Consider the following 23,986-nt stretch of genomic DNA (forward strand, 5'->3'; position numbering starts at 1 on the left):
AAATACTGCATTTAAAGAAAAAAATAATATATTTAAAGAAAAATCAGTGAAAAGCAGACTGGAATAGCAGGTGAGGAAGCCTGGTGAAGCAAGTCAATGCTTCTGGAAATTCAGGACTTCCAGGGAAACAAGGCATGCAATTATTTGTGCCGGTTCCAAGCACTGAAAAATCTTAAGGCTGACTTTCCTTCCAAAAAAGAAAGAAAGAAAAAAAAAAAAAGTTGATGTGGCTCAAAAAATTCATGAGACAGGAATTTTCATCTGTTTTTCACTGTCTGGTCTATGGGTTAGAGCAAGACAGAAAACTTCCAGTGAAAGTAAAATTTTGATAAAAAAGACTCTCTCATTTAAAGAAAAAAAAAGACAAAACACAGAAACCATGTGGGGAAAGATTTTAAAGTTGATGGAATACTTTGGTTATTTTTAAACAATAGTGGTTTCAGAAGTGTGAAAGAATTGGTCTATTTTGTTGGTTTTTCTCAGTTATTTTTCTTAAACTTGTTTAGAATTAACACTTCTTTTTTTCTAAAAAAAAAGGAGGAATTTGAAAATCTCAATGTTAACCCAAGCTGGTTTTTTCTTTACCTACCGTGTAATTTTTTTCTTGTTTCTCTTGGTTTCATCCTCAGCCTGAGATAACACGTGCTGGAGGCTCTGCCATGTGTGCTACAGCCACAGTGAGGACTCCCCTTTCTTTTGTGTCTGAAACAGGCTGGGCAATGGTAAATCCAGACAAGTGCTGCTGCCTTTATTGTGCAGTTACACGGGTATAAAGCAGCTCTCAGGAATACAAACAGCCCAAGGGATCTGCCCTGCAGGGCACCTTGAAAGGACATCTTGTCACCAGGCTGTGCTGTCAGCCCTGGACGTGAGCATCAATGCCAGCCCAGGTTTAGCTTGGTGCCTGTCCAGGCTTTTCCTGCATGCATCTATCAGATGTACTTGTGGGTGAACTAAGACTCATTATAAAAGAGAAAACAGGGTCGTGGCTTTCACCTGCTGAAGCATTTGTGAGTTTTTGAAATGGAACAAAGAAGCTATTATAGATGGGGAGAAGAATGGCCAAACAGTGTGGGGAGGAATGTACTGACAGAGGAAATGAAATTACTTTCCTCTGCTTTTGAAATGTGGGGATAGAAGTAGCCAAAATCTTCAGTGTGGGAAATTCCCTATGATTATACCATGTGGAAGGTGGCTGCAAGATAATACTGTTTTCTTTGCTTATGAATGATTCCTTTATTTTTGTACAGGAGCAAAGTAAAATTGGGAGCAGAATTTTGCTACCAAAAGTCTTGGCAACGCTGCCTAAGCTACTATGCTTCCCATGGAGTTAAAACAGTAGAAGTTTTAATTCCCAATGGAAATTAATGAGGCATAGCAGGTGCTTTTGAAAATTTTATCCATATGGGGAAAAAAAATTAATCTTGTATTTCCTAGGAATGAATTAAACCCAAACTTTTTAGGACAGGGATGGGGTTTGTTTGTTTTCTCTGAATCAGAGAGTGAGAAAGCCATCTTCAGATTTTTCTGCATGTGATTCACTTCTGAAATAAAGTGGGGCTGTCATCTTTTTAATGATGAATACCACTGGAATCATCAAGTATTTCTTAGCAATCTGCACCATTTTTTAGGAGGGTAGAAAGATGAAAGCAGTTGATCAACTAATTAAAAACAGATAAAGTCACAGCAGCAAGACAAAAATGTGACTCTTGCAATTCTGCTGCAATCTCTGTCTCTACTCCTCCCCTTCCCAGCAGAGCTGAAAGCAGAGGACTTGGCTTGTACCACTCCTGCCTAGGGCTCTGTGCTGGCATATGCATATGTTTAGGAAGATCTGGTGGTTTAAGCTTGTATTTGGCCTCCATCCAGATACAAGTAAAAATTCTTGAGAAGATCATTGCATGGGATTGTTGCAGGGAGCATAATTTCTGAGAAACTTTGCAATTTCTCACTGCCTTGAAGTACTTGTCCTTTCCCCTGTAGGCTCTGGCAGGTTTTTCCCAAGGGGAGGAATTTTGCTTTTCCACCTGCAGGGCTCCCACCTCTTCAGTTCCCTCACTGATGGCAGATGCAGAGCTCATTCTCATTTTTTCCCACACCCATGCCAGCTTTCCCCCCTTCGTGTCTTTTCCTCCTGAGTGTCCTTTCTGTTGCTCAGATGCCCTCCTGCAGGCTGCTGTCATTTTGGGGAAATGCCCCGCTCTTCCTTGCACATATTCCCTCTGAAATCTCTCAATCACTTGGCCACTGAGTTCACCTGGTACCTCATACTGCCCAGGTGTCTTACTTGCTGAAAATGCCCTGAAAGCTCTCCTTTGAACTATTTTTTACCATTCAGGTACACTTTGAAGCCAGAATTCTGTCCTCTCACCCTGGAACTGGGGTAGAGATGGGTGAGAAGCGCAGATTCCCAGGCAGAAGCCCCCTGCCTCCTCAGGGAGGATGGAAATGCCCTGAGCTGCCTTTAGTGTCCTGTGGGTTGATGTTAATAACACGTGGGAGCAGGCTGAGAGAGGATGCAGGTTCTGCCTGAGCAGCAGAGCCCCAGGCTTTGGAAGGAAACTCCTTGACCTGTTGCTGGTGCCTTCTGCCTTGTCAGCCGTGCTGGGCAGAGCTGTGGCGAGGCTCCATCTGCCCACAATGCCATTTTTGGTTTCCTCTTCCACCCTCTCAAATTATGATCCAGGGAGTTCTCATCACCTCGCAGGCTCAGTCTGCACACCTGATGCCTTGAGAGGCTACCTAGAGTTAAAGGAATAAAGAAGGGATTTATTAAAAGGCCTTCACAGGATTCTCCTTGGGCAGTACAGGAGCCTGGCCACAGCTCCACCCAAGGTGGATGATGGGTCTTGAGTTTTCACACTTTTATAAATTTTGGTCCATTTCCTTATTGGGGTCAGTTGTGCAATTCCAGCTCAGGTTATGCAGTCCCATCCTCCCAGATTGCTCTCCTCAGTTTGCTGTTGTTTGCACTTTTTGGGCCTGAAGCTGCAATGGTGTCCTTAGTTCTCAGGCTGAAAAAGGATTGTTTTGTGTGACTGAACTGTGAGGAGAACTTGCTAACACTCTATGTGAAGTTCAGAATCTGTAAAATAAGAAAGCTAAAACTTAAAGGCATCACACTGGGTCCCTCCATGGCATTGGACACCCATTTTTGAGTAATTTGGAGAGAGATTGAATCACTCAGGAGTTCTGTCTTCAGCACACATTTGACTGCCTTGACTTGGGGTCTGGAATCACTGCCTTCCAAACATCTCTGTAAAAGAACAGAGGATTTGCCAGTTGCCCCAACACCTCAGTCAAAAATCTGAAACCTTAAATTGTTTAATCTGGCATTCCTAGTTTCATAATGACTGAAAAGAAAAAAAAAAACCTTATATTTCTATTTTTTCCTTCCTAAACATTAGAAAAAAAGTTTCTGTTTTTGGCAGAGATTTTGCGGGCTAACTTTCAGGGCAAAATACTGGGGTTTGAGTAGGGGATTCTAATGGAAAAGCTGAGCAACAAATTCACACAAGGTTCTTCTTAATTGTAGCAGCCAAAAGCTCTTCCAGATGTCTGTCAGCCCTGCATGCTAGATGCTGCCATCACTGGTTTTAATAAAAGCTCATATTCAGCAAACTTTATTACTGATTTACTGTACACTGCTTAAGCCAGAAAATGTTTTTTCTCTAAAAAGAAAACAAAGACCTGATATTTTCATCAGTTGCACTCCAGCATGTCATTTACTGTTTTAAATACCAGCCCTGTTCCATTATTTGACTGTTTTCTGTAGCTTGCCATCATTAAAACTGGAATTTCAGAAACTCTTGTCAAGAAGTCCATAGGCAAGAAATACACATGAATAAATCAGTAAATGGTGCGTGCAAAACAGGCAAAGCCACTAAGAGCACTCAGACGTGACAGGCACAGCCAGCCAGGCAGCTCTGTGAAAAGTTACCTGTTTGTACATGCAACTAATGCAGACTCTAAACTAAAGTGAGAGCTGAAAAAACAGGAAAATACAATGTGACTTGGTGAATGCAAAAGTGAACAGAACAAAACCAGTAGAAGAACCATCAGGCAGAGAGTAGCTAATGAAATCTCTGAACAATGATGTAATTAAAGTGCATTAATCACGATAAAAGATCATTTCCCTTTAAACATCTGCTCCTGTTCACTTGGCAACAGCCTGGGCAGTGTCATGAGTGATGGGGGTTTGGATTATGCTGAAGGGTATGAGCTATCTGAGAAACAAGGTGGAACAGCCCCAGCTTGACAGGGTCTGGGGCAGCAGAGCTTCCCCTCAGTTCAGGGACAGCACTGAGGAAGGGGAGAAGAAAGGAGATGGTGCTCAGAGTGGGAAGGAAAAGCTTGTATAAAATGGAACCCCACCTTCTCAGCCATGCAGACAAAATTTAATTGGGTGCTGGTGGATTTGAATAAACAAATTCCTTAAATCCTCTGGGAAGAAGCCCCTGCCCACCCTGCTGTTTTCAGAGAGCATTAGGAGCCGTAGCTCATGCCTTGCTCTGCCCCACTGAGAAGCACCACAAAATTCTCCCTGAGCCCTTTCTGTGTGGCAGCCTGGCTGTGCCAGCAAGAGAGTGCTGGCTTTTCTGGAGAAGAAGCTCTGGCACAAGTTCAGTGTGCAGAAGAAGGGTTGTGACCATCCCTTACTGCCCTGCAGGGCTTTGGTACCGATGGAGCAGAGCTTCCTGCAGTGCTGAGTGAAGAAGCCTCTTGTGAGCTGTGTTCTGAGTTGAGTGAGGAGTCATGGATTGTTGTTTCAGCTCTGGGCAGGATTTTTTACACCTGGGGATGATTTGTTTGTATCTTTGCACACATCTGCCTCCTTGCTGCATTTCCACACATGGGCACTGGCTGTGGGCACACTTGGTGGCTCTGTGCTTCTGCATTTTCAGTTCCTCTGTATCTCAGGCAGGGTGGGGGAGCCAGCTGTGCTCCTCTCACAAGGGCACATCTGAAGGTGGAACCCTTTGGGACCCACCAGCAACAAAGATGCAGCTGCAGAGCTGATTTTTATGCTGCTCTGGTTTCCTTAGCAGATCTGAAACAGGTAGCACTTGGGGACAAAGGGATGACACAAGTGTTGGATCCAGAGCATTTCTACCACACTGGTCACTCATAAGGTCTCCTTCATGGCACATACTTGGGAAGCCTTTGCCAGCCTCTGGAATTGAGGCTGTGTGGGTGATGAGATGCCCACATGGATTTCCAAGGGAGGCAGATCCCAGATCCCACCTGGGGACAGGGGGATTGGGGTTGTGGGCACTGTACATGTTTATGCCTCTTCATTTCAGCCTATTTTTGGTAGTTCTATGAATTCACAGAGGGTTCATGGGTTTTTTGTTGATTTTTTTTTTTTTTCTGTCTGGGCAGCTGTCAGGTGAGAAAATGAAAATGAATTTAGCTTTGGTTTTTCTCTTTAGTTACAGATGAAATGATCTGGTTTGTGCTTGTTCTTAACAATACTTGTCCTCCCTCACAGGCTTTATAAAAGAGATTGGGGAGCTTCAGATAAAAAGTTTGTGGTTTTCTATTTCTCAAAGCTGGTAAAGCCATACAGGGGTATTTAAACAGAAAATCAAAACAAACCCCTTGGCTTCTCCCAGAACACACAGATTGGTATTGCAGAAGCCTGATGATTTCAGCTTTATGTGCTGCTGTCTGTAACTCTGGGGTGTTTTAGGTGTGCTGTGGGTTGTGAGCAGCCAGTGCTGCCTGCCCAGTGCAGCTCAGGGAGCAGGGATGTGCCAGCTGCCTTGGCAGCCACACTCAGTGATGAGGGAGGGAGCCTGAGCAAGCTCAGCCAGGATCCCCTCACCACCACCTTCCCTCTCCCCCATCAGCTCTTGCTCTGTCCAAAAGCCCAGTTATGCTTTCCCCTAATAGCCCTAATTCCACCCAGTGACTTCCAGGGAGCTGAGCTGAGGTTGTGCTCTGTGTGGCCACAGAAAGCAAAGAACAGCACAGAATCTTTGAGTTCTCTGTTCATCATCTGGTCTGGGCTTGAGCCAACAGCTGCAAGTTTAGTCTTGGAAAATCCAAATAGGTTTCCATTGCATTGTGTGTTTTTAAAAAGAAATGAAGACATTTAATTGAGAAATTTAGCTCCAGGTTTTCTTTGCCCAGTGTGTTCTTCAGTTCTAGACACAGGCATTGGTTGCACAGGGAACAGGGGGAGAACGTGATGGGAGTAAAGGTGTCAAGGAAATCTGCCTTGCAGAAAAGGAATTGTGCAGGTATAAAATGTACCAGACCTTATTGTACTCACCCCATTGTCTTCACCAAAACACAGGTGTGTAAATCTGTGCTTTTACTGACATCTTTTGTACCCATCCAAAATATCCAACACTTCCAAGGGAAGCAAGCAGCTGAACAGGTCTGTAGCTGCAGGTAGGCACATGAATTGAAAATGGAGGTGTGTACAGGAATACACCTATTGATTTTATACATAAGGCCTGAAATAAGGATGTAGTCCTTGTTTCTGGACTGTTTCCATAATGCAGAGGTTGTGAGCTGTCATGGTGGTGTAGGTCATGTGCACACCTGAAGAATTGTGTTTTTCTTCAGAGATGCAAGTCCTAGGTGTCGCTAATTTGAAGTTGTTGGTTGCATCAGAGAAGGTCGCTGATGTGAAAGGGACTGTCCTTGTATCACTGCCACCTAATGGCCAGGACATTGTAGTGGGGTGCCTGGCTTGGGTGTCCCCTGGAAAACTGATCCTGTCACCAGTCCTGACTGCATTGCCTTGTAAGACTTGATAATGATCTTAACTGCCCTCAGCTTCGTTTTCAGCCTGTTACAGTCTGTTCTGCAGCCTCACTGGACACTGGTGTGTGTATTCTTGCTTTGATGGCATAGGAGAAATCTGGAATTTTGTTTTTGTGTGGCAAAATCCAGGCAGAAAGGGAAATCATTAATCAGATGGGTGTAATCTCCAAGGAAGCAAGTACTGCATTTTAATTCAGCATTTCCCTTTGATGAAAACTTTAGTGAATGTTATTATGTGGAATTTATATGAAGCCTGGGTTTAGGTAATCAGCTTTAATATTTATACTCTTAGGGAAAAAAAAAATTGAATCATTAGTAAGCATGCATAATTAATGAATAAATTGTATTTTTCCTTTGTTTTCCTTCAGGTATAAGGAAATGCTAGATCTAGTGATATCACCCAGCCTGACTGTAAATAGAGAGTGCCCTGACAGACTGAAGCTTAACCTTTCTCACATTTATGCCACGGCTCCAGATGACATAGAAGGTAGGCTGCTCTTCTGCTTGCTGTTTGCTGCTTTAACATAAAATAAATTAATATATGTTACCAAAGGGAGCTGGCCACTGCAAGGCCTCTGCTTCTGGCAATTAGTTCTACAGTATAGTGAGCAACTGAGATTTTTGAGGGTTTGTTTTTTGTTTTTTTTTTTTCTATACTCACCAGTTGTGGTTGAATCCTTTAGTTCCACAATGGCTTGAATGAAATGGAATAGAAATATTTCATATGTAAATCTATATCTGTGTATAGTTGGTGCCTGCATTTACACACATGCACGTGTAGATTTTTGTTCCACTGGAGGAATTGCAGGTGTAAACTGTATTTTTGTATTTTGTGTAGACCTGGTAGTTTTTGCTGGAGCCCCAGTGGTGATGTGAACGTGAGCCCTGGGCTTGGGTGGCTGTGCTGCTGCTGCTGATGTTAATGTGGGGGCTGTGGGGGCTCCCAGGCCCAGAAATGCATTGAGCAGCCTGGAAACCTCCTGCCAAAGCAGCTCTGTGCCCCACTTTGCATGGCTCTGAGACCACTGCTGCCATCCCCTCATGGTTAGCCCTGCTGGCCTCTGCTCTGGAGTTTCACATTTGGCAGGTACCAGGGACAAATTCTTTCAGTGGTTGAGGCTCTGATGGAAATTTATCTGCTCTCCTCCTTCTCCCCCCTGCCCCATCGTACTGCTCAAGTGAAGGAAACAGAAGAATGTTAAATCTGCTAAAAAAATTATTGGCAAGTGATGCAGCTGAACTAGTTCTTGCTAGTACAATCCCAGCTATTGTTTGCTGCGGTCAGGATCTGTCAGCCTTCCTGTTAGAGGGGAGGTAGGAAAAGGCACTGGCTATTATGTTTTAGTAGTATGTTTAACCCTTCATTTAGAGGCTCTTGGAAGGCCAGGAGATGTTTTGTTTGCATGTTTGCTCAGGCATTAGGAATTGCATGGTTAAATCACGCCCATCGTGGCTTCCTATTTACAAAAGCAGCAGAAGGAATTAAAGGAAACATCCTTTTAGATGGTCCTGTTTGCAGAAAAGATTAGAGCTAGAAATGATTTTTAGGTACATCATTTTGTAAAAGTCTTGGTGTAGGAACTGTTTTTGTTATGGGGTATAAATAAGAGCCAGCACAGAAGCACCACTTTGCCAGTGACAGCTCACATTGATTTGTTTCTTATAGAAATATTACAGTGTTTTTTCTACAGAATGATCCCCTGTGCTACCAAGATTGTGCTCTTTCCCTTGAAAATACTTGGGGTTAATTTGAAGAGCAGGAAAATACTTGTGTGTTTGACAATTCTCAGACTGACAGAGCTCTTCATGTAATAAATGCACACAAATTTCTGCTCTGTATTACACATAAAGTATTAAATTTAGCCAGTCTAGTCATAGTACTTACTCATTTAGATGTATATGTAGTTGTCTGGCCTGTTGTTTTCATGGGTGCTTGTCATGAGATGTGCAGTTATATCAATATAATTTTCAATATAATTGAAAAATTATATATATAAAATATATAATTTGCACATTTTGCCTGTAGGACCAACTTTCCTTTTCTTGTCAGTGACAGTAGCATATTGCATATTCACACACAGTAAATTCCTACTTGGAATTCTTGGCAAATTTATTTACTCTGTACCAAAATAAAAATTTGATGCTGTGGTGTTTTTCAAAGAGACAAAAAATGAGGTTTGTGCTCAAACTGTTCTGCTGGCTTTTTGAGTAAAAGCCATTAAGAATTAAAGAAATTAATTTTAAAATGTTTATTTCTTCATGGAGATCTGTTTGGTAATGAGGGACAGACAGAAATGGTGTAGTTCTTGTTTTCACAGTCTGAAAATCTAATTTTCTAAACTGTTGTCTTTCAGGTAAGTCAAAGCAAATTTTTCATAGTGAGTTTGAAGGTGACTCAGGTAAGCCCAGTTTTGGTTTGAAACTCAGTCTTTTTTCTGTGGATGTGTAAGTGAATAGATACACGTGTATAACGTTATCCTTTGTCAATAATGTGTGCATTTTTATAACACTATCAGTATTTTAAAGTAAACCTCTCTGCCTGTTGCTTGGGAAATAGCTTGCTGTACCACATTTTATGGGCACAGAAAGCAAGGTAGGGTTGCAGGTGGATTTTACTTTTCTAAGGTGTGGGAGTGTTGCAGGAGTTTGAAGAGTTTTGGTTTTGTTCCTGTGAGTGATTAGGGTGATCCTGTCAGTGATTATGTATGTAGAGGTTTCACCACTAATTACATAAATTAACATTCTAAAAAAAGAATGATACCTAGTAATTAATATTTTAGTAAGGACTCATGATGGTGCAATTTTTATTGAAGTTTAGTCTAAAAAGTTACCAGATGAAATGTCAGTGATTTTAAAAATAGTTTGGCGTAATCTCTGTGTTATAGCATAAAATGATCACGCCATGTAAAATGTTGTGAAAAAGGGTTGTGTGTGAAAACCATATTCAAGAGAGACCTAAATCAGGAAGAGCAAACATTTCAGATGTGAGCATGTTGGATCTTTTTGGTCATTCTGTCCATGTTTACAGCACAAATTACCCAAACCCACAGAACTGTTTGCATGCATTCAGACTTTATATGTGCTTGCACATTTCATTAAATGAAAAATGGTTTAAATGTTTAATTTGCCAGCTGACCAATGTCTGAACAAAGGAGGTTGTGCTGCTTTGGTCACTGGAGGTGTGTGGAGAAGCCATGTGCAGTGAGTCTGGTGTGTGCATTGATGCAGCCAGCAGACACAGAGGCTGCATCAGTTGTGGCTTGTCATTATTGATGATTGTGAGAGTGTTTTGGCATTTGTAGTGCTGAATTAATGACAGCTCCAGCCAGGAACCGAGGAGCAAAGTTTGGATGGCACTGTGGAGGCAACCTGCAAAATGTACATGGTGGTATTTTGGTATGACATTTTCAGTACAACTTGCAGGTTTTCATTTCGCTTTGTTTGTTTGTTTGTTTTTAGTTTTTAATTTGGTAAATATAAATTTATCTCTGAATAAAGCTGGTAGCACATTTTTCTTTGGTAGTGTTGCAGCACACTGTTGTTTGGTCCATTAGAAGGCATCTTGCACATATAACTTGCATGATAGGTTTTCTACTGATGTAATTTTTTGATTGCTGGTAGTTCAATAAGGTATGCTATAGTTAACTCAAAAAATTCAAATTAAGGAGATTTATGATGTTGTATTTTTAATATTTACTATTATTTGATATATTTTAATGGACATTAAAGAAAGTGAGTCATGGTCTAGGAGAGTACCAAAAAAAGCAAAAGATCAAAATGTGCAGTGAGCTTAAATCACTTCAGCAATCATAGTATTGGCTTTTAGAGCCTTTAGCATATGAGTCATTGCTTCAAAGCCCAGCTTCATGACTGATATCAGTCCCATGAGAAGAAGAAACTGGTAGTTCAATCAACTGGTATCACCCTCAATTAAAAACTAAATCTGTATTTGTTGTGAAGCAGAGAATATCTTTCTTACCTACCTCAGCTTGGGAATATTAACTAAAAAATAAAAAGTCTTTTGATTCCTGTATATTTTTCTCAACCCAGCAGTGGTAAAAACAATTGTATCAGCTTGGCCACAGAACAGAACACAATGAAAATCTAAGACCCTTTAATTTTGTTTTCCAGGCAGCAGCAAAGCAGCACCGCAGTGTCCTCTCCATCTGTACACCACAAAGTGAGTGCTCGTGCCAAGTGCTGTAATTTAAAATCCCTGTTTTGCTGAACAGCCATTTTGTGCAGACTTCTGTCACCTTAAAAAACATCTGCCCTAAGCCCATCCACCTGTTCCCCCACACGTCTCTGGCACAGGGAAGTAGCTGGTTCCTAATCTTCTTGGATATGGAGTGAAATAAGGTTTGAGGTACTGTGAACTGTGTTTTTGTAGCTCTGGGGATCCAAACCTTATCAGTTTGAATATTGTTGTGTTTATGAGTAACCACAGAGGGGATGTGTCGAAATGTCTGAGGTTTCCCATCTCACTCACTTGTTCGGCAAACTCAAAATGAAACATGAAAAATCAGTGTTGATTTTATTTTATTTTTTTAACTTGCACGTATTTTGCACTTTCTTAAAGCCGCCATGCATTTAGGTGGCTTAATCTGATAGTTCATAAAACAAACTTCTGCTTCAGTCCTCTCAATTCCCAAAATATTCAGCATCCTGTGTTGAATGTAATTTTAGCAAGATGTCTAGAACTGTTCTGCTTGTGCTCTAGAAGACCATGTGCAGTAACTGTTTCCTTAATCCCTTCTGTTTCCTTGTTCTGAATAGACACTATCCCCACATAGTGACCGTCCCGCCCTTCCCCACGATGGCAGCCTATGGGCAGGCTCAGTACAGCACGGGAATCCAGCAGGCTGCTGCCTACACTGCCTATCCCCCACCAGGGCAGCCCTACGGAATCCCCTCCTACAGTGAGTACCCCACAGTCCTGGTGCCTTGAGGGCATCATCCTCCTGCTGCTGGCAAAATAGATTTGGAGTCTTTAGGTTTTACACTGAATTGTCATTTGTGTCTCAGCAACGTTAGGCTTAGAGGAAAGTCTGACTTTAAAAATGTTGGGTTTCCTTTGAACGTTACCAGCTTTAAACCTATCAGCTTGTCATATCATGGGTTATGTTTTTGCAAACTAGGTAAGTTTGGAGCCAGTCAGTAGTAGACTATATGAGAAATTCAGGTTCAGCAGGATGTGCCACTTAGGAGTAACAGCTTGTGAGTGTTCCCATGATCCACTGTCAAGACAAAGTACAGTAAATATGGTATTTATGAAAACTACACTTTACCATCCTTGATTCTTCCTGAGGTTTCAATAACACAAGCTACTTTGAGAAAAATTTTGTGTATATTATTACAGAAGAACCAAAGTGCAGAGCAGAATAAGGCATGGGTGAGAGGTTGCAGAGTACCTTGGTTTTGGAAGACAGTTTGTGTTTAAATGGACACTTACTGGCTATATGTGCACTCAGCATTTCTAACCCCAGTCAGCTTTGTTCCCTGCTTTCCTGCACAGCCTTGCCAACAGCTGTGGGGAGGCAGTGCTGGGCAGGAGCAGCTGGGCAGCTAATTAAACCAGCACTCCTGACAGAGGAATGCCTGCTACACCAAGCCTTAAGTGTCCTCAAGTTCTGCATGGGGATACTGAGCTCTTGAGGAAGATGAAATTTCTTTCCACTCCTAAAGACCAAAGAGATGTTGCTCTCGTTTAGGCGCAGCTCTTTAACAGAAAACTTTGGGCTTCCTCCTTCTGGCTGCTCACATGAGGGCTGAGTCTTGCACCATTAAAATGGTTTCATAGTTCTGTTTCCACTCCTGTTTTCTCTTGTGCTCCTTAGCACCTTTGTTTACTTGGCAAATACAGGATCTCTTCCCAACAAGAAGTTTTTATACCGACAAGGCCTTTACTGAAGGGAAATTCAGTGCAGTGCTCTGGAAGGCTGGGGAAGCAGCCTTGGCAGAGCCAAAGCTCTTCTAGGATGATGAGAGGAATGTTCAGAGACCCTTTCCTGGAGCTGTTTGTGTGTTTGCATCAGCTGGCTGACTTCCAAGGAAAACTCTGAGCAGTTGTCCTGCTAGAGCAGGTGAAAGCAGAGCCATTTGCTACTGCCTAGAGGCTTTAGGGCATACATGTGTCAGGCCCATATGCTGCTTATAAATCCTGTGGGTGACCTCTTAGCATCCTTGAGCAGTGATTTCCCTCCCCCAGCCTGTACACCCTCTCTGAGATAGTCAGCACAGCGTATGAAAAACTCCACCTGGCTGACAACCAAGAACAATGAAGCAGTATTGTTTTTAGGCACAAAAAATAAAACTCGGCCAGCTCCTAGACAAAACAGAACATTATGTGGAAATTAATTTGGTGCTAAGGTATTTTGCTGTCTGACAACAATTTTTAGGCTTCCAAAGAGGCCCATTTGCTGAAGATTAATTGTAACTGGGGTGGGCAGGTTGAGTGCTGGCCTGTGGAGTGCTGATGAAATAGAAAAGCACAGGATGTTGGAGAGAGGGGCTTCTCTGCACACTCTTCTCTTCCCAGCAGTGATGAAGCCCCACACTTGCACCAGAATTTGTCCCTTCACTGTCCAAATAAACTTCCTGCCTTTCACAGTCATCTTGTTATGAGCTTGTGCTCAAACTGCATCGCAGTTCTTCTCACCTGAAGCTATAGTAAGTGATTTTTATTAGAGAAAACATTATGTGGGAGAGCTTACTCCAAACCTGAGCAAGCACAGACTTGCTGCTTCTAGTTAAGCTAGAATTGAGCATGTTTCAGGTAAGGCACCTGAATTCAACTTGTCTGCAAGTGCTAAAAGAGGACAACAGCATGGAAAGTGTGTAAATCCAGTGTCCAAACATCAGCAAGGTCTTTTTTTAATCCCAGCACACAGGGAGTGTCCATTGGCCATCTTTTGTTGTGCAAATAGGATGCAAAGGAGGGAAGGATCACACCCAAAGGGTTCATCATGTGTTGCACCTTTGAGCTGTTTATTTTAATAATACAGCTGTACAATCTCAGCAGCATCTCAGAATAAAATATCAACTCCTTTCATTACCAGCAAGGGTTTCATCTTGCAATGTTTAATTCAACTATTGCTGTTCTCCTGTAAATTTTCAGTTTAATTGCCTAGTTTTAGAAATGAAAAGATTTTTGTGGCTTCAGGGCTTACCTGTTGTTCCTGAACTGTATGTTATATCCAACTGAGCAGGTGATAACCCTCCTGTAGGACTTGACAATAAATGTTTTGATGCCAAAGCTGAAAATACAATGCAAGTAAAAAATAACTCCTTTGAGAACAGAAATCTTGAGTTTATTTTGCTGAAGGTCCTGTTCTGTTGTCAATCATTGCTTGCATCTGATAACTTTTCAGGAAATTTATGTGTCAGTTTCTTCAATTCTACAAGAGTTTCTTCAATTCTGTAACAAAACTATATCTTCAGAAATTGCTTTTGAGAACAGTATTATTCATGGTTGTTTACCCATCTTAGCAAAAGTGCTTTTGGTTGTGGATACAGGATGTAGCTGACTCAAATAAATTTGGGATAAATTTGTTTAGCTGTTAGGAGACCTGTTTGGGTGATACAAATAATTAAACATGCACACACATCTATATCTATATCTATATCTATATCTATATCTATATCTATATCTATATCATATATCTATATCTATATCATCTATCTATATCTATATCATATATCTATATCTATATGTGTGTGTGTTTATTATATTAAATACATAATATAACTGATATATATATCACATATACATATTAGATAGATAGATATATCTCTAACATAGATATATAGATATAGATATGTTATATGTTAGACGTACATATGTTATATGTAAATATGTTATAGATATAGATATATCTCTGATATATATATATTTCACATATACATATTAGATAGATAGATAGATAGATAGATATATCTCTAATATGTATATGTGTATGAAAGAAAGTGTAAAAAAAGAGAGCTTATTAGGTTAAAATCCAGCTGAAATGTACCTCATAGTACATGCTGAAGACACCTGTGTTGGATGTGGCACCAAAAAAAAAAGAGAAGAAAAAACAAAAAGGAGGCCTGTGGTTTGGGGGTTTTGGTCACCTGCTCTTTGTCCATCTTTGCTTTTTGTCCGTGTTTCCATGGCAAGCACTCATGTTTTGCTCTTGGCCCCCCAAGGCATTAAGACAGAGGACAGCCTGAGCCACTCTCCAGGGCAGAGCGGCTTCCTCAGCTACGGCTCCGGCTTCAGCGCGCCCGCGGCGGGGCAGGCGCCCTACACCTACCAGATGCACGGTGAGTGAGCATCACCTGGGCACCACGGGGCCACCTGGGCACCCACAGGATCACCTGGGGCATCACAGGGCCACCTGGGGCATCACAGGGCCACCTGGGCACCCACAGGGCCACCTGGGCACCCACAGGGCCACCTGGGGCATCACAGGGCCACCTGGGGCATCACAGGGCCACCTGGGCACCCACAAGGCCACCTGGGGCATCACAGGGTCACCTGGGCACCCACAGGGCCACCTGGTGTAAGAGCCAAAATGAGGGGTGCAGGACTCCAGGCAGCTCTCCAAAATGCAGTTTATTGTACCCAAGGTGTCACAGCAGTCCAGGGTGGTGGGTGACAGAGCTGTGCCTACAGCTGTCAGCTCCAGCTGCAGGCAGCACTGCAGACCCTTTGGTTTTGGTTACAATGCATTATAGACCTTTTTTTGCTTAGCATCTTCATACAGTAGAACCAATCTATACCTTAACTATTACCTATAGCCTATCACAACTGCTATAATTACCATATTCATGTTACTGTTCTCCAATCACTCAAAGTTAGTACATTACAGTTTAAGCTAGAAGTTGCTTTTCAGTTTTCTTGCAGTGGAAAATTCTGAGACCTTTTTTCTACTTGCAACGTTTGCTGATTTGTTTGCCTGTGCTATCTTTCTTCTTGGTAGAAACATCTTCTTGTTTGGGGTGGGTTTATCCTGTGCTCTTAAGTCATAAAAACCCCTTCTAACTAACACACCCTTTGTCTCCTTGGTTAGCCAGTAACACTGGCTCAGCAATTCTTTTCTTCTAGATCAAAACTTGCTTCCATCTCTATTCCTTCATCAGGCTCTACATTCAAAAATCTTTCTGCTAAGCTTTCATATCTGTGAGACTTCCTTGTCAAACTTTCATCCTTCCCACAAGCTGGGGCACTCACAGGGCCACCTGGGGCCCTCCCAGCCCCATGCTGGACCCATTCTCCCCCTGCAGCTGCTGTGGAAAGCTTCTGGGTGCAGGCAGTTGGCACAGGGAAGGAGGTAAAGTCTCTGCTTGATCTGTTTTGCTCATCAAGGCATTGATTTCTGGCTGAGGGACTGGATTTAACAGTCTAATGTCCTAGCAGAATTTCACCTATGATCAATACAAGCTTTGTCTTTCTGCAGAAACTGTGTTTTCTTTCTCTTAATTAGTTCTGTGACTGCATACCTGGGATTGTTGTGTTGGTGTGAGTTCCTGCATTCTGATGGAAGCAAAACAAAGGTGGTTTTACACTTCATGCAAACAGTCCTGTCAGAATTATGCTTCTCTCTGCCTTATGCTGACCTGAACAAACTGCTCTGTGCTTAAACTGCTGCATATTCTCCCTACTAGTATTTATTTAACAGCCTGATACTTTGATACTAAGGAAAATGAGAGTGACTCTGCTTGAGGAGAGGCGAATGCACACGCAAAGCTCTGCATTGGCTTTGTCCATCCCTCTGAGATTTTGGTTTTCCAACCAAAGAGGAATTGTATGGCTTTCCCAAACTCTTACAGAAGCTGTTGAAGGGGAGAGAGATCACTTTGCCTTCTGATATTGTTGAGGGTTTTATGCACAAGGCCCTTTTGTGACATTATACTTAGCTGTTCCCATTGCAAAACTGTCCTTTAATTCTTCTCAATCCTGAAAGTGAAAAGTGGGCATACACATCCACTTTCATTTTAAGTCTGAGACAAACTAAAATCCTAAACAGTTATGAAAAGAAAGAAAACAGGGTAAAATCCATTTTATTATATATATAATATATATATATATAATATATTATTATATATTATTTAAGAAAGCTGAAGACTAAGAGTTGACCCTTGGCTGAGCCTTCACCTGCTAGTTTTGTAAGAGCACATTATCACTAAGGTGGTTTTTGGGGCTTGAATACCTCATAGTACCTCATAGTGCATGCTGAAGACACCTGTATTGGATGTGGCACCAAAAAAAAAAAAAAAGAAAACTAAAAAGAAATAGAAAAAAGAAATAGGAGGCCTGTGGGCTTGGGGTTTTTGGTCACCTGCTTCTGGTCCTACTTCTACATGTGTTCTCTTGAGAAGACAGACTCTTGACTTTATTTGGACTGAGGTTTTTAAGATGTCCCTATTGTCAAGAGGCTTAGACAAGCAAATTTTGTGCATCAGTGCTTGAAAATGCAAATGCAAGCAGCAGTGACAGAGCCATGAGTTGTACCAAGAGTTGTACTAAGACAGGCTGAGGAGAGCCGTGTGTGAGAGCATGAATGTGCCCTAGGGCCATGCTGTGATATTAGGAAAAATCAGTTCTCTTCACGTATTTATTCCAGGAAGATCATTTCAGCCAGCTCAGTGAGCCTTTAACACAAAGTAAACAGTTTCTGCAAGGGGCAGGTGCTTTCTCCAAGGCACAGGGAGCAGGAGTGAATGTGTCTTCCTCTAAACAAATATTTCCACCCTTCCTCTGCCGGCTTGTGAGAGGAGCAGTGTGAAGCTCCCTGGCTGTATGGTTTATTTACCTTGCTGAGTGCCAGTGAAAGGTTTGAGTGAGGAGAAGGAGCCTTCCTGTGCTGAGTGCTGCTGAGGAATGTGTGCTCAGGGCTTTCCCACGCCACAGCACTTGGGGGTGGGGAGGCAATCCCTGCCTGTGCCACCCAGGCCACTGGGCTTTGCTGCTGATGGGCTAAGCCAGCTGAAAAGGAGAAATTGTTATTGATATATTTTTATTAAAAAGTTCAGGGGGTTTAAGAGTCAAGTTTCTAACTCCCAGTTTCTAAAAAGTTTAAGAGTCAAGTTTCTAACTCCCAGCTCAAGGACAAAATGTTTTTTGCGTCATGGGGAAAGAGAGATGGTGAAGAGGGTGATGGTCAGGGGCTCAGCAAGAAAAGGTGCCTCCAACTGCTGCTCAGTGTTCTATTATCAAGTGCAAGGAAAAAAAATAATTTTTTTTAAGCTATTCTCTGCAAGTATTGTAAAGAGTTAATAGCTCAGGTACAGAGGTGAAATAAGTTGGTATTGTTTGCCTCCACTGAGGACCGGTGAACATAATGATCTCATTTGTGGGTGAGGGTGGGTGGTCAGATTGCTCAGCCCTTGTGATTCCTCCTCACTGCCCCCTCAAATATGAGTTACAGCAGCAAATGAGTGCCCAGTGTAGGTGTTACACCACTCACCAAGGAATAGACAACCTCTTGGGTGACAAATTTTTGTCTCACAGGCTCTAGGACAAATGCTGTCCTTTGTTGGTGCTGGTTTGTTCCCTCTGGTGTTTGTTTGGCAGCAGCACTGGCAGGCTGGGGTGCCTGTGAGCAGTAAATGGAACCTCTGGAGGCAGATTCAGCTCTCTGTTCAGTCTGTTTGTTTGCAGTACAAACACAGGTGATGCAGGTGAAAGGGGCTGCATTCAGCTTTTCATCCTGAACTCCTGCTGTCAGTTGTATCCTGGCCCTTGAGCAGGAACAGGATCCACTAAAGAGCAAGAATGAAGATATAACTTCCTTTTAGTCAGTGAGTGGTAAAGAAAAAGACCTATTTTACAGCTAGCCAGAAGGGGAAAGTTATTTTCATGCTTCCCTAGCATGAAACAAAATTGATTGTGGAAGAGTTTGTTAGCCAAATAGCAAATGCAATGTGTCACACATATATACAAATATACAAGATGAGATTAGCAAGTTCCATAGCTCATAAAAGTGACACAAAACCATATTGCAAAGGTTGTGGATAGAAATAAAGATTTTAATTGCCAAGTAACAGTGGATATCATCTGGCTTCAAGTAACATTCAGACTGAATGTGGTATTCATATATTTGCTCTGAAGGAGTGACTTTTTTTCCTCTCTTATTTTCCCTTTTAACCCGTGCTGTGTACAGGGTTGTTCCATGTCATTATTACATTTAGAAAATTATTTGTTTCATAATGAAGAGATCTGAAATATGCATGTGGCCAGTCTGGGGATGGCACTCACTTTTAGTCATGAATCTGGAGAGGAGGTAACAGCTTGCATTAGGTTTTTGCCTTTAAAGTGGTAAATTTGTCATGCTGGGACAGAGATGTTTATTGAAGGTCCATTTCATTTCTTAATCAATCCTCATGTAAGTGTTCAGTTACAGCACCAAATCACCAAACACCCTGGACTTGATGTTACAAATATATTTTTTGCTTTTTTTACACACTTTTCTAAGTTTACATTTCCTGACAATTTAGCCATTCAGTGATTTGCTCAGACTTCTGGTAAAATTATTATTCAATGATAGAAACTGAACATGAGACACAAAGATTTTCTTCCACTTCTGCCCCCAAGAACTTACACTCTTAACTGGCAGCTGAGGAAACTGCTTGTTGCTGAGGGTGGGGGAGAAATCTTTGGAATATAAGAAACTTAGCATTTAGTGAGCTATGTAAAATACAAAGAGAAAATTGTGCCAGCACATTAGCTAGCCCAGAAACCCATCAGCTCTGCAGAGAGTGCAGTAACAGCCAGCTTATAGAGCATTTCCTGTGGGTGCAAGAGCATGTGCTACCCCTTGATTGCACATTAGGCCATCTCTTCTCAGCTTGTCATTAATTCCTAGACAATGCCTTGCTCTTCAGTTATAATTGCTGAAATGACAGCTGGCATGAATCTATGAAGTTGCACAACAGTTGAAACTGTGGCCAAAGACCACTGTGGATGCTGTTGTTGGGCAGGAAAAGATTTGACTGCTTTTTTTGGGTTTTTTTAATATCCAAATCTATCTACCCACAAAATACTTTTTACATTACAAAGGAAAAATCAGTTATGTAACTGGGATAACTTTCCTTTGCCAAGGAATTGCAGAACAGTGTTGAGCTTGGGACAGACATAAATTTGGGACCAAAGACCTATGCAGTGAAATTCTTTGCTACTGCTGAACATTTGTTTTCTTTGCAGAGCCCTTCTGATGAGCTGTGAAGTAGTGAATGAATAGAAATTAGCATTTCTTTTGTGCAACACTGATTTAAAATTGATTAATTATATATATATTGCTTATGTTTGTGGAATGAATTGGTTATGAATTGTTCTCCTGGCCTGAGAACAAGTAAAATCTGAATAATTAATCAATTAAAATGTTGTCTTATGCTGAAAACATTTTGACCCTTGTTGATATCTGGATAATCTAGACAAATTTTTTTCCAAGAGATGCCAGAATTTCTTACAATTATGTGCCAATTTGTGTGTTAAAAATTCAATACGAGGTCATAAAAACCAATTTGGTGTGAACAGTTACCTCTGCCTGCATGAATTTTGCAAAGGAAGTCCATGTTTAGTTTTAAACTTGATTCTTGAAGTAGTTGGTGATGAAAATAGTGATGAAATTTCAATCTACACCTGAGGAATGTGGATCACACTTTGGCATCCAGGTCGTGAATCCACGTGAAGTCCCAAAAATGAAGGAAAGTGAGAGCGTGTTCTCAGCAGCCTGTCACTCAGATGGCTTAGATTGATAAAATTAAAACTTCAGTAGAAAAGGAGCAGCCTCTTTCAAAAGCTTCTGCTGGACACCTGGTTTGCATTAATGGCAGTCCCAGAGCGTGGCAGTAAAGTCGTGCTCCCCTCCGTGGTGGGTTCAGCAGGGAGAGGCCTCTCTTCAGGAGGGGTCAGACCTCACTTTTTCCAGTGTAAATACAAGGTTCCTCAGAATAACAGCACAGCCTCCCTTTCAAAGATTTTTAAACACCAGGGGCTGACTGTGCTCCATTTGCTTTGTTTTAAAAGGAGCTGACTTGTAGGAGAGGGGAAGTCCGTGGGAGAGGCAAAGGTGTTGACAGTGATGCACTGGAGGCTGCAAGGATCTGTGCTACTGCTGCCCAAGGGGAAAGCTGTGCTCTACCTCTTGCCTTTTAATGGAAATTAAATATTAACTGGTACAGTCAAAACAGGAATCTTCTCTGAGGCAGAGCTTTTATTTTGGAAGTGTCTTGTGTCTCCTTGAGAGTTTTGTGTGGCTTTGTCGTCAGGCATGCAGAGGTGGCACTGGAGAGATGGGAGCAGCTGTGACAGAGAGAAGCAGTAAGGTAGGGGCAGTAGTAAAGGGAAGATAAGGAAAATAGAGAGAAAAGTTTGTGTGGTGAGAAAGGGGGAATCTACAGAGAAGAAAGAAGTGACATTTCCATCATATGCTGCTTGACTGTCTTGGGAGCATTGGTGAAAGTCAGATAGAAATCTCAAAATGTGGATTAATGTGCAAAATCAACACAGAAAACAGTCACAGAGATGTTTGGATGTTATAGAGACTTCTCTGTGGATTTTATTTTCATTGCTTCTGTAGGATATAAAAAAATCCAAAAACATAGGATGGTAACAGCTTGGGAAATGATGAACTTGGCCTTGATTATTCAGCTTACAGTGCAATTGGCAAAGAATATGCTAAAATGTTAAGGAAGCTTCACTGAATAATTGATTCAGTTTACCTAATGATTTTGAAAATGTCTAGAAGGCAATGGAAGAGCTAGTGTAAAATTACATATAAAAATCTGTATCAAGAAACATCATACCTGCAGAGTCAAGCATTTGAAAGTTAGGAAACATCAGATTCATGATGCTGTGCTGTTCTGGTACTGCTTTTGCTGTATCTCATCTCCAAGCACTGTGTGAGGTAATGCTGTGGTGGAAAACACAGAATTCAGCCATTTGATGAGAGACTGGGATGATGTTTGTGGACAAGTTCAGCCTGACCCTGCTTGAGTCAGCACAGGCTGTGCAGCTCAGGAGTTTCTCAATTGCTCTGCTGGCAGTGGATAACTCTCTTGCATGGGCCTTTTTATTTGTAGTTTGGATGCCCCTTCTGTTTATATTGGCAGGGTTTAAACACTGACATTTCTGCACTGCAGCACTGTGACCTCCAGAACTGTGAGAATACCTGCACTGTCTGAAGAGCAGCTCCACTAAGTTAGCACAGATAAAAAGAGGAGGATGAAAATTTGACTTAGAAAGTCTGTAACTGGCAGATTTATTGATGCTTACAAGTCATTACCAGGACAAGGATCACTCTGCTTGACAACTCTGCTGTCAAGTTTCTTCCATTTTTCTCTGTTGTGGCTCTTCTCGTGGAGCCTCTGCAGTACTGAAGTGCAGGGAGGCTGGAAAAGCCTCAAGAATCAGTTGAGACTTAGAGGGATGCTAAGTAATGGGTCAGAGGGGAGATGTGCTGACCAGCTCCCTCTTTTCCACTGGTATTTGGAGATTTACTTTGCTCAAGAGGAAGAGAATTGCTAAATAACAGCTGTGCTGACAGGGCAAGTTTTTATCCCCATGGCATGCCAGTAGATGAGACAAGGCTACTTAGATTTGGATGGTCACCTGGGAACTGGAACTCCATGGCCACTAACTAGCCTAGGAGGAGGCAAATCCAGATTTCCTTTACCATGTCTTGTTATCCATCAGTGAAGGATTGGGTCCAGGATGAAACTGCAGCTGGGGCAATCTTTATTCTTTGGTGTCCATGGAGTCACCCAAATAAAGTCAGTTTTGCTGGTTGTTTTTTTCAACAAGAAAGAGTCTACATCCTTGCTGTAAGGATGCTCCCTTTTTGGCTCAAAACATTTCCTTGTGAGTTGTTTTTGAAGACAGACCAGTGTGATTTCCTTCTATAGCTGTAGCATTGTTAGAAGTGGTTAAAAACACTTTCTCAGAGTACAGTAAAATCTATCTGCTTTCCCATGGTTCAGATCCTGAGAGTAACTGTAAACCATCCCAGCACTTTCAACACCATTGTTGATCAGGATTGAGCTATACAAATGACCAAGCTCAAAAGGATGGTAAAAGCCAGGCTCTTAAAGCTGCTTTGGTCATCACTTATTAAAGCTCTTTGAGGCTCTGTGGGTTGAGTGCTCCCAGGAGCAGGGGAAGAGCTTTGACTCAGAAAAGCTGAACTGTGAAATGTGCTTTATATCACCATGCAGAGTGCCCTCAAACACCTGGCCAGGCTGACAGGACTGCATGGGATTGTGGTGAGAGAAATATGGACTTATTTAGAATGGGTTTTGTATCTGAAATATCTGCAGGAGGTGTTCAAATGCTTTTGGGAGCAATGTCCTTTACCAGACACTGCTGATGTCAAGTGGTGTAACACTGTAGAATAATACTTTTCATCCAGGTTAATGCAGTGTGCTCTTCCCTGCACTGTCTGAGCCCTTCCAGACAGAAATACAAGACTTTTTGGGGAAGGGTTCATTACACCTAATGGCAAACAGTTGAGCAGTCTGCTGCAAAAATTACATATGGGTTGAGTTTTTGTTCTCCTTTAACAGGTTGGATAGTCTTGAAGTGCCTCCACAGCTGACAACCATGCAAGGTTTTATGAGTCTTCTTGCCCAGTAAATGCAGGCAGATGTTGTAGGATTTGGAACCTTACAAGGCACTAGAGTATAGCTGGTGGGAGGTAATTTTGATGAGTGCTTAACCTCTCACTAAAAGTGTAGCAGCTTGGAGAAGGCAGTATTTACTGCAGGAAACATTAGCTTGTCACAGAGCTAAAGCACTGCAAAGAACCTCTCTGAATTACCATGGAAGTCCTCAGGCAGATGTTGTTCATAGCCCAGGGTAAAGCACACAGTGCAGGGAGGAGGACTGGGGCTTTGCCTTCATCACCCACAGCCAGCAGTGCTTCCTGCAGGAGAGCAGCCTGATGATGTCAGAGTGCACAGGCCATTGTGTGCAGGCTTGTAAAACACCAGCAATTCAGCTGACCCCTGCAGACATTTATTTTATTAGTCCTAAATGGCCCTAAATCCTTTGAGAGAACTCTCTGTGGAACCATTGTGTGTTTCATCTAAGAGTTAGAGGAAATACTTAAGTCTGAGCTTCCTCATTCTGTTTTTTGGGAATTAAATCATGACACAAACGTACTCAGAAATGCCCATGGTAGCCACCCTCCGTGTTGCATCTTTTCAGTGTTCTTGGGCTCATAGTTGG

The 23,986-nt window shown here is 42.0% G+C and overlaps 1 protein-coding gene across 3 annotated transcripts in view; it reads left to right on the forward strand.

The window, feature by feature from the left end:
- EYA2 (EYA transcriptional coactivator and phosphatase 2) overlaps positions 1-23,986 on the forward strand; it is an 87,737-nt gene that overhangs the window by 30,590 nt on the left and 33,161 nt on the right. For all 3 annotated transcript variants that reach the window (XM_054644417.2, XM_077187400.1, XM_077187401.1), the window contains exons 2-5: positions 7,146-7,264; positions 10,909-10,957; positions 11,554-11,696; positions 14,965-15,081. In XM_054644417.2, coding sequence (XP_054500392.1) covers positions 7,156-7,264; positions 10,909-10,957; positions 11,554-11,696; positions 14,965-15,081 — 418 coding nt within the window. In that variant the 5' untranslated portion in view covers positions 7,146-7,155. The remainder of the gene's footprint in view (positions 1-7,145; positions 7,265-10,908; positions 10,958-11,553; positions 11,697-14,964; positions 15,082-23,986) is intronic.

Source organism: Agelaius phoeniceus, chromosome 17 (assembly GCF_051311805.1).
Source record: "Agelaius phoeniceus isolate bAgePho1 chromosome 17, bAgePho1.hap1, whole genome shotgun sequence".
In the NCBI taxonomy this organism is placed as follows: domain Eukaryota; kingdom Metazoa; phylum Chordata; class Aves; order Passeriformes; family Icteridae; genus Agelaius; species Agelaius phoeniceus.